Below are 11,430 nucleotides of genomic sequence, written 5' to 3'. Positions count from 1 at the left end.
GTTTTTGACTAAAGAGCTGGTAAATAAACTGTTTTTATAACCACAAAATGTGCAAACCAGTGACAGGCAGCACCTTTATGGGTGTACTTTATGAGGTAAGTTTATATGAAACATTAAATTTCTGTACAGTTTGTCTTCCTGTTATGATGCAAAATAAAGGAATCACTGTGTAGGTCAGGTGAGAAATTAAGCACTTTTTGCGAGATGCTCTCTCAGTAATCATTAATTAGCTCCACATGTGCTGCGTTTCTCAATACAACGTTGAAAACGTGTGTAAAACAAAGCCTTTTTACTGTGTGTTCAAACAGAACAAGATGGCAAGACTTGAATTGAAGATGTGTCCATACAAGTTGCAAATGTTTCAGCTTTAGTGAAAAAAATTCTAATCCCAGTGCTTTATAAATTTGCTTAATAAACTTTCAGAGACAAGGGGAAGAAGAACAGAAATGGGAGGAATAAACACAAATTTGCACAAATGATATGAGGCAAAATTTGTCAACAGCTTTCTGTCTGAATACACCTTTACAGAGACGCGAGTTGACCTTGTTTATAACTCAGGCTGCACATGAAAGCCTCCTCATTGTTTTACAGGACCAGTGATAGTGATATCTAGTCATGAAGTTGCAAATTCACCTTCCTAGCGTGTAGGAGAAACTATAGTGGCTGCAAAAGGCCTTATCTAGAGCCAGTGTTTGGTTCTTCTGTTCTGGGCTACCGTAGGAACATGGCGGTTCAACATGGCAGACGGCGCAGAAGAGGACCCTCTGTAGATAAAAACGGCTCATTCAAAGGTAACGAAAAACACAGTGTTTCTTATTTTCAGGCCATTATACACAAAGGAAGACATATCTATGAATATTACATTCAATTTCTCCCGATAGATCCTCCTAAATGTTACACAGACTGGATCTTCAACCATTTGATTTCTTTGTTCATATGACACATCTCAAAAGGCCAAATTAAAATAGAAACATGATATGAAATAGAAAACCTCTCCTGCTCACCCTTTTCTTATCATTTTCAGTCCCTTACATCTGCAGTGAGTGCTGAGAGGTTGTGTGTGTTCTTTACTTGTCCTTTGTCCATGTTCTTCATACTTATATATACAATATCTACTGTACTGTCTGTACAGCTGGAGGGCAAATAATGACACAAAGGCTGCGGTACAACACAAACACTGAAAGAGAGACATCTCTGTAGTCAACCACCATCAAAGCTTTAGGATGATCCCTCATGGTTAGGTGCTCCACAACTGAAATCTAAATATTTCCATTTTATTCTCCATCTGGGCACATTGCACACATTGTGATGCAGCCCATATATTTCTCTTGGGAATGGAAACACTTGATTTCTTCACTACCTACCACTCATGCCAAAGCATCCTGTCTCCAATGTTAATTGAGGTTAGGGTTCACGGTCAGCGTGCCCTTTGATGAGTACCCACTTGGGGTGCCAAACAGTCCCAGGCTTTGTTTACCTTTTTTTTTCTTTTTCTCTTACAATCTGAGCTCAGTTGACATCCACCGACTGAGAACAAGGAGTTTTTGTCCGTCACAGGCCCGTCTGACATTAGCCAGAGCAACAAAGAGAATTCACACCGACTTTGGAGCTGGAGCACAACCATGAAAGTGACATAGCACATGCAGAAATGACACGTTAATAACTACAGCCTGTTGTGCAGAGGGGAACCTGTTCAGACTTAAGATTTTTTTATAGTCTCAGCTGTGTTTTTTTTTTCTGGTCAGGACACAAAGAGGCCTAATTTAAATTTTCACTCAATTTGCATTAAATTACCCAGCAAGATTTCTCCTGTGTATTCAGCCAAAGAACTCCATCTAGTGTTCATTTAAATCAGTGGCTGCTGTGACATTAACAGTGATTCAGAATATTGCCTAAAACCTCAAAGATGTTTATTTCTAGTTAAGAAACAGCAAAACACATAAATATATATCATACCAGTGTAACATCATATCATATAAATACTATGAATTTGGCTTACAGTGTAAAAGAAAAATATAGTTTGGATTTTAATGGATGTTTTGGTGTTTTTTAAGTTTGAATTTACAACTTCTCCAGTTGCGCATGCACAGAATATTAATACATTTGATTTATATGATCTTTTCCTAATTCACAGGATGGTACTGTGAGACCAAAGCCAGATTCCTAAGATCTTATTTTGTTGTACGATATGGCGCCATCTTTTGAAGACAAATCTGACACTGCAGTCCTGTAAAACACATCAACTCTAAAAGTGTTGCAACCTCATGTGAACACAAGACAAAAATCCATATGAACCAATATACACAGGTTCCTTCAGTACCTAAGTATTTTCTGCAAAATGTACTTTAAATGTAGGTACCAATACTAAAAGCATGCAGTGGCCCCTGTAAGTGATATAATATTTTATATTTTATATAATAACATACAGACAGACACATGTCGTATCTTCTGTTACAGTAAATCGTAACATGTTGTCCTCATATATTTCTATACTTTATGGCACCTTTAAAATAAGTAAAATAAGTAGCAATAATTAACTTCACCATTGACCCAGAGAACCATTTTCCAAGCAGTCACATTTATTTGTCTTTTATACACATTTGCTAAGCAGCCTGTTGTGCTAGCACTTGGCTTTGATAGGATTTACTATGGGATTTCCACAATGCTTACTAAAAAATAAATACAAGACAAAGTGTTCCACAGCTCAAAAATATACAAAGGTTTGAAATTAATGTAAACTTTGAAAACATTTTTTTTACATAAGAAACAATTCAACAACCTTTGTGACAATTCCAAAAGTTATTGTATTTACAAGTTTGTACAAAAAAATACAAAGCTGATACCTACAGTATATAGAGGTTGATCTGAAGTAAAATGAGTCTAGTACCATAAGTTACGCTGTAATTCTTCTTTAGTATCGGTTTTATGTTTTTCAAGAGCGTCTCAGTCAAGTAAACGAGAAGAGAAAAACAGTTTGATGCCACTAACGTGCATGTTTCTAGCCTTTGGCAGAAGCATCTACTCCACTCCTAAAGAGTACTCAGAGTGTGAATATTATTCAAGGAAACAGCTCCATGTAAAAGTCTATAAATATCTCCAGGTACAGCAAGAGACAAATGAAACTTCACAAACATCACTTTATCAGTGCAAAAAAACAAAAAGAATGAAAAATAAAAAGGTTGGAATGAAGGTTCACAGACATAACCCATTATGTACCCTGTTATATGACATTTCATTAGTATGGAGGATCATTAAGGCCAAAATTTTGTTGATATTTACAGTGTACCTATATAGAAGAACAGTCTTCCAAATGTAGGGCAATATGACTACATTGACTTTTAGTCATTTTTGCATAATGGTTGAGTACCATCACTGCAATAAACACCTTGTACTTATAACATTATTGTGAATATGTGTGACAGGGTTACAACTAAAACCTTACTTGTAGCTTATGACTGTTCGTGCCATCTTTCAATGACAGTAATGAGTTGCTTTCCTATTTGTCTCTGCAACCAGTGTCTGAAATAAGATTTAAAATGTGTCTCTTATAAACAAAATAAGTAATCTAATAAAATATGTTATTAATAATACCAGCAATTCATTGCATACTTCCATCCAAAGGTTTCAGTTTTAAGTTATCTAAAGATGTAAACCAAATAGGGGAGCGTACAGAGATTTTGTGTGTCAGTTATAAAAATAAATATATTTAAATTGCTGTGACACAGAAAATATGAAACCATGGGCAGGTTAGATTTTGATGGGGAATAAAATAGAGGAGCATTTGGTACAAAACAGCAGCAAATGCCACCTCCCCAAATCCAGAACTTGTTCTCACAGAAGATAACCTGGCTCCAAATTTAACTTTACATCCTCCATCAAAAATTGAAAAATCTCACAAAAACACTCAACTTGCTGAGGCCCAAGCTGCTTTGTCACTTATTGTCTCTCTTGATGAGCAAAATAAGGCATATTAGATCCTCCTGAACACTTTCCACTTGCCCCTTTCAACAATTCGTAAACACGCCAAGTCAGCAAACCAGAAATTACCATTATTACGTTTTTTTTTTAAAAACATACGACCTCCTCATTCTTTTACAGCTCTCCTATTTCACTACCTCCAACTTTTTGATCACTTTTTCTTCTCCCATGTTAACACCTGCTCCCGTCTTGTCTCCTAAGATTGTCAAGTTAGTGCTTGGCTTTGACATTTCCCATCTCGCCTCTAGTTACTCGTCTTATTGCATGAGAATTTTAAAATGTTGTGATAGTAAGCTTTCTTTGACATAATTTACAATATGCTTTTAAAAAGACTGAGTAAAATATACAAACACATCAATATGAATCGATGCATTGAGGCTTCACATTTTTTTTCCCACTGCTGCTTCTCACACAGTGTTAGTCCTGATGTTCAGTTGGGGAGGGGGGTATTAAAATGATTGGAAAAACTGGCTTGAAGAAATGTAAAAAATTGTGTGTAATTGCATAGGTATTCACAGAATACAAACAGTTAATCCAATATATTTCTCTACTTTTACAAGATACTGATACAAACTGTTAACTGAGAGAAAGATCTGACAGCAGAACAGTTAAGATTTATCATTAATATACTGTAATAGGGCTGAAGGAAGGTACATGGCTTTAGGTACTAACCTAATAATGATTTATTTTTTTATTTTAGAACCACGTCAGCCTGTTTGTTTCTGTGAAACTGAACCGGAATAATGTCCTGCTCATCATTTTTATTAATCAGTCATATGTTTCTACAGAATGCTAAATAATCTGGTCTCCTGTTTTCTAAGTGTCTGTATCATAAGGATATTTCTTAGACATACTGTATGTATAAAACATTTCTGAACACATGTAAAATTGTATCCACAGAATACTAACCAAAAGTAAACAGATATGAAACTTAAATTTATGATTATTAACAAAATGGTTTCTGAATACCACATTAACTTCATCAATACTACTGTCCTCGCCACATCTCATATATATTAAAACTCACTCTGGTCCATGTGTTCTTACTGTAAACTAACAAAATAATTTCATACGTTTTGACACATGTACTTTTTTCTTTCTACGTGGAGCCCTGTGATGAGCGGTCGTCATGAGGGCTTCCGTCTGAGTTCTCTGTCTCGCCCTCAGAGATCGCCTGCATGGGCGCCGAGAACAGTCTGCCGCGCATGCCGTAGCGGCTGCTGTTGGCAGGCGGGGGGATTCTGGAGCGGCCCTGCCTCGAAGAAGCAGATGTGGGGAAGGATTTTGGGGAGAAGCCCTCAGCGTTGGCTCTGGGGTACGGGCTGGAGAGCTGATCTGGTCCTGATGGATGCTGCTGTTGTTGCAGTGGGGAGGCGGGCTCTTCGGGCTGTCTGGGCGACTCGGTCAGGGAGTCTCCAGGAGATTTAGGGGTGATGGGGCTCTTGAGGATCTCCGTAGCAGACATGCGGTAACTTGAGTCCGAGCGGCTGCCCTTTTTGAGCAGCAGCAGTTTGAACTCCTCGTTGGAGGTGCTGGACTTCTTTGCGTTTCTGTATATGGGCCCGGTGACCCTTGGGGGGGTCATGGCAGAGGAGGGTGACACCAGCGACACTGGGGAACTCACAGTGCTGCTGGGTGGTGTGTTCCCTGATGCAGCGCTGAGGCGGTTCCTCCCACCCAACTCAGTGGAATCCTTCCTGCCCAACACTTTCCTTTTGGACCTGAACATGAAGAAATACAGTTAGCTACTTGTAACCTCTGTAAACACGAAGCCTACACAAAGGGGCCACTATTCACACTGCTTACCTGTGTATCATTGCAAACAGATCCTCAGTGGTCCGAGTTTTGGTGGGCGACAGGAACACACGGTCATCCTCCGGCCTCGACTCATCACTCAGAGGGGACACTGCATTATCACTGGGTGTAGAGTCTGTTAACAGAAACCAGTCAACATTTGAATATAGTGCATACACTGTATGTTCCTAACTATCCTTAAAATGAACTGATGATGACTAATGATTATTTTCATTATGGATCAACAAGTTCCAGGAGCTCAAACTTGCATCTTTTTGTTTAGTTTTTTCCGACACACAGTCCAAAGACTTTAATTTAAAATGATATAAAACACAGAAAGCATGTCCTCAAAGCAGGAAAGGTCAGAAATACAGCAGTTTCAGAAAAATATACAATACTGTGTTGCAGAAATATGTTTTTTTTTTATCTTTGCCTATCCTGTTAATCATCTTGTGACCCCTCAGATTTACCATTTGACCCGCAGACCCCAGGTGGATCCCCTGCTGTATGATTCATGACAAATGTAACATGCACCACTGATGAAGACAGACAATCTACCTTTACTGAAGTAATCCTCTGTCTCTGCGGTGAACTCCTCCTTGCCGTCCTGAGAGGCACTTTCGGCTGAAACACCTGATGACTCATATTCCACTTCTGTGCTACCTTCATTACTGATTGAACTCCCTTGCAATGCCTCTGATTGGCCGTCAGTAGCAGGCACTTTATCAAGACTGTTGGATCTCTTGGGTGAACTTTGCAGAACAGAGAGAGCGCACGGTTCTTCCTCTTCAGACGGCTCGGTTCTTAGCTGCTGTGAAGGCTCCGACTGCGAGCTGCAGTCTCCAGAGTAGACAGGTGTTTCTACTGACTCTCTGCACGTCTCTCCTTCATGGCTAGTGGTACTCTTGGGGATGTCCAATGACGGCTCTGACTGCAGTCTGAATGCTGTCATGCTCTCTAAAGGAGCCTCTTGCCTGTTCCTCGTCTCACTCCGACATGCTGCTTCTCCATCTGCAAACCCTTCAGTTGAGGTAAACATTGATTCACACGACCCCTTCGAGGATGTGTGATGTGAATGTGAGTTGTATAACGGGGGACTCTTAAGCTCTAAGGATTTACAACTGGGGAGTGTGCTAGTTAAATTTAGAGTGGGACATTTGAGTCTGGAAGTTGTTCTCTCCTCATGTTTTCCTTCACGATCCTTACTGATGGACCGGAGCTGTACTGAGTGCAGCACTGTGGGTGTGATGGACATGGGATGGGCGTTAAACACCTCTGGGTTAGGCGGCGCTACAGGTTTGGCTGCCACTGCAGCTTTTTGTTTGTTCTGATGAAGGACTTGAATCTGGGTCCTGTAAGCCGTAGCCTTGTTGCCGACACCATGAAGGGCACTTAAGTCGAGGTGTGAGGGAGGGATTATCGGCAGCTCCAGGTCTCTCTTCGAGGTGGCTCCATCCCTGCAGGAGAGCGACTGCAGTGACAGCGACGAAAGAGACGACTTCCTCTCCGGGACTTTGGGCTTCCTCTTGCCGCTGGACGGTGACAGCGGTCCAGGAAAGAAGGCAGAGGGGAATGAGGAGGTGGGGGTTTCTGACTGACTGGAGTAGCCGCTGGATGGGCTGGCCAGGCCCGCCAGCTTCTCTGGAGACGTTAGCTTGAAGTCTCCCTCCACTGATGGAAGTGAGGGGGTGGTGGCTCTGGAGCCAGACTGGGATGTCTGAGACTCAGAGCTCTCCTGTGACTTGATGCATTCGATAACAGTTGTGCCTGTCGCTGTACTGGAGTTTGACAAAGATCGGTAAGGATCGCTGGATTTTAAATCATTCAGGAGCCACAGATCTGCATAGTCAGACTGCACAACCCCCTCATCCTTAAATGAATGTGCATCCGTTGAGCTAAACACGCCTAGGTCAGGTAGATCGGCTGAGCCCTCAACGCCCCAGACCACAAGGGGCTCTCTGACTAGTGACGAGTTTTCTAAATGACCTGGAGAGCCAGACAAAACCAGCTGCAGTTTCCTCTCCTTGGAAGACAGTGGAAGTTGCTGCCCGCAGGTAATCTTTGGTTCTTTCTTGTCAGGGATGTTTCCCTCACTGCATATTTTTCTCAAGGATGAACTCCTCTTAGGCGGAGACGGCTTCACCTTTGGTTTTCTTAAAGAGAGGCAGCGTCTCCCCAGAGTCATGTGACTGCTTAAGTCAGACAGGCTACAATCAGAGCCGGGAGCTGCATAGTTATAAGTGAAGCTTTTGCTGCCTTTTAGGCCACAGTCAAAGTGCATGGAGGTGTAGTAGCCTTCAGTGTCTACAGAGTAGTGAGAGACAGTGTCAGCTTTCTCCGACGGCGGTTTGTCAGAGTAGCTGCTCTCACAGGTGGCCATGCTGGTGTAGCTGGGGCATCCGAGGCTGCTCTCGGCCTCTCTGCTCGGCTCAGGGCTGAAGTCCTGTGAGCGCGGAGGGTCCGGGTGGGGGTAACTCCACTCCCCCTCGATGGGAGTGCTGATCCCTGCTTCCTCTAATATGTCCATAGCTGTGGAGGAGAAGGAGCCTGCCCGCTGGGTCCTGAGGCCCTGGTAGTGGTCCAGCATGAAGCTGGTCTGGTCATCGTTTGTGTGAGTGGCAGTGTTTAGGGAGAGCTCAGAGTCACAGTGCGAGGAGCCCGTCAGTGGCGGAGAGGCTGCTGGGGGGATAGTTTCTGAGGTCTGAGAGGGGCACGTGGAGCTGCTCCCGCTCCAGTTCCCACTTGAGGACTGGTGGTCGTCTTTATGGTCCATCTGGCCTCCCAGAACCCCTGCGACTGAGACAGAGTGGACAGGGCTACTGAAGGTGTCTGAACTGGATGAGATCTCACAGCTGCCCATGTCGGCCTTCCTGGGAAGCTGAGATCTGGTCCTCTCCATCCAGCTGCGCTCTGGACTCTCTGAGAGCTGCTTGTATTTCAGGCCCAGCTGGTGCTCAGACATGGCCTGGTCATCCATGCTCTCTTCTTCATCCTTCAGAATTAACTCCCCGGGGCCTGGCAGGAAGTCCTCAGCGTCAAACGGGGAAAGCTCTTCCTCCTCATCGTCGCTGTCATTATGCCCGTTGTCTATCATCCGGTTGCCGTCTCGGGGCAGACTCCGGGAGCGCAGACGTGCGCCCAAAGAGGTGGTAAACATGGCGTCAGCACTGTCCGGCAGGCACAAGATGTTGCCTGCAGAGTGCGAAAGGGAGAGGGAGACTCCCTGGCCTCTCTGGGCCCTGATCCTCCTCCGAGATGGCGCGCCTGAGATCAAAAAGTCTTCTGTTTGGCAACCTGAGTCTCTGGTGCTGAGATGGCTGGCCAGTTCCTCATTAGAGGGAGAGATATTGGGACTGGCATGAACTATCACTGTCCGCTCTCTGGAGCCAGGAGAATCATCAGAGTCTGCGGGAAGGAAGGAACATATAAGTACATACATAACAAATTCAGAGATAACTATAGATTAAAACTGAAACTGAAATGAGCACACTGTTCTGAGCTCATATTTCTGTATTTCAGAAGATGTTGACCATGAATCCCAACATCCCCGGTTCAAGTCCGACTGAGAACTTTAGTTTCATGTCTCTCTCTCTCACCCGTGTCCTCATGTCATCTCCCTAGTGTCGTCTGGCTAATAAAAGCATGAAATGCCCCAAATATATCTTCTGAAATCACTGAAAATATGCCTGCTATCACACGCTTCAGATTTATATGAGCATGCTTTAATTGCTTTGTATTACTATTTGCACCATTGTCCCCGCAATGAAAAAACACAATAACATGTGATTTAGACCCTTAATACTGACCCCTTTTTGTTTAAGTGACACCATGTGTAAAACACTACAGCAAATATAAAACATATTTACGCTACTTTAACAGCAGCAGTTTGAATTTAATGTCTACATTTATGACTGGTTAGTCTTATCAGCACAAGTCACACTGAGTAACATACCTAAATCCTGCTGCACCTGTCTGGGAACGCCGGCGACAGTCCTCCGTCTCCTCAGCTTCCTCCTCCTCTGAAGCACAGACTGCGAGTGGACGAGCGAGCAGCGCACACTAGCATCTCTGTCAAAGCCAACCCCTGCAACGGAGACAGGACATCTGAGGAATCTTTGTTTAGTGGCAACTGCAGCAATTCCTCTTTTAACTCTCACGCTGTCTCGTAAAAAAAAAAAAAAAACTTGCCGAACTAATTTAGATATTCGACAGAAATAGCAGTCAGGAATAGAGGACAGTTATCTGATGGAGCTCAAAGCCACAGTGAGAAAAACTGGGTGCCTGCAGTACGAAGTCATTTACTACTAGATGAAATGTGAAGAGATAAACCGTATTTGACCCTTCCACAAAACAGGCAAAAAAGGTCATATGACACAAACAATAAAGTCATTACGTTGACAGATTTAATAACCAAAGTAATTCTGCTTTCTGCTTCAGTTTTGTTGTGTTTCCTCCTTGTTTTCCTGCCTCTCCCTCACTATACGTTGTGACTATCATGTGATAGCAGGTCAGGCCTTTCAGAACCATAGCAATTGCTGGACTTTGCTTACAATGTGCATTTTTCCCCTCAACTGTCTCTGACTCAGCCAGTGTTGGCATACAACTCTTCTTTTTAGTCACTGTGAGCGAGAGTAAATAACATCGGGCAGGCCTTTTCAACAATTTGGACAGAACTAATTAGCATTCATGTCAGCGCATCTTGCCTCGCAATCACATGCACAAAGCGTTGAAGCATGAGAAAGAAAGTTAACGGGGTACAAAGCATGACTTGCACATTGAGAGTGATAGTCTGTGGCAACAATAACACCTTTGGTAATAATGAGGTTTTATAATAAATTGCACAAGTTCCAGATTTCTTACAAATGTAACTTTTGCACTGCAGGGAAAGTAAACTCATTAATGAGGAGTGCCAAAACTCAGCAGTAATGACATTTATTATTGATTATACTGTTAGCTCAATCAACAAGAGTCAATGTTAAAAGAATACCATGACATTTTACACCTATTTGCTTTATGGCCAATTAATTAGATGATTCGATTTATAATACTCTCATGTCTGTGCGCTAAATATGAAGCTATGGCCAGGTGACCGTTAGCTTAGCTTAACAGCTTTCCTGTCTCTGTCAAATGTTCAAATATACACCTAGAAGCACTTCTAAGGCTTGTTACTTAACACATTATATCTATATTGTTAAATCTGTACAAAACACATGTTAACCTATCAGCTTAAAAAATACACCTAACAGCACCTTTAAAGTTCACTAATTCTACATTGTTAAAATCTGTACACAAACAAAAAAGAAAACGTTTTTGTGAATTAATAAATTAAAGACAATTTAATGTGTTAATTGCCAAGTTAAAAGGGCCTCTTAAGGGCTTGTTCTTTAGAAAGCAAGGCTTCTCCCTGCTTCCAGTCTTTATGCTAAGCTAACCGTCTCCTGACTGTAGCCTTATAGAGACAGACAGACGTAAGAGTGGTATCAATGTTCTCATCTAACTGTAAGCAAGAGAGTAAATAAGTGTATTACCCAAAATGTCAAACTATTCCTTTAGCTAAGAGCTACAGAGGAGCTAAAGAAAGCTAGCATCTCTCCTGACAAAGACGTTTAAGAAATCTACACCACAGCTGAGTCCTGTCACAATAAACAGAGTCCGACA

The 11,430-nt window shown here is 42.4% G+C and overlaps 1 protein-coding gene across 1 annotated transcript in view; it reads right to left on the bottom strand.

Annotated features, from left to right (window-relative positions):
• Positions 1 to 2,557: 2,557 nt before the first annotated feature.
• nhsa (Nance-Horan syndrome a (congenital cataracts and dental anomalies)) overlaps positions 2,558 to 11,430 on the bottom strand; it is a 55,705-nt gene continuing 46,832 nt past the window's right edge. The window contains exons 6-9 of the mRNA XM_035653680.1: positions 9,725 to 9,856; positions 6,331 to 9,177; positions 5,785 to 5,908; positions 2,558 to 5,699 (exon numbers count right to left, since the gene is read on the bottom strand). Coding sequence (XP_035509573.1) covers positions 5,078 to 5,699; positions 5,785 to 5,908; positions 6,331 to 9,177; positions 9,725 to 9,856 — 3,725 coding nt within the window. The 3' untranslated portion in view covers positions 2,558 to 5,077. The remainder of the gene's footprint in view (positions 5,700 to 5,784; positions 5,909 to 6,330; positions 9,178 to 9,724; positions 9,857 to 11,430) is intronic.

Source organism: Morone saxatilis, unplaced genomic scaffold (genome assembly GCF_004916995.1).
Source record: "Morone saxatilis isolate NCDOM2014 unplaced genomic scaffold, NCSU_SB_2.0 Contig12, whole genome shotgun sequence".
In the NCBI taxonomy this organism is placed as follows: Eukaryota; Metazoa; Chordata; class Actinopteri; family Moronidae; genus Morone; species Morone saxatilis.
The sequence above is the reverse complement of the archived record's forward strand: the minus strand, read 5'-3'. Positions and strand labels throughout refer to the sequence as shown.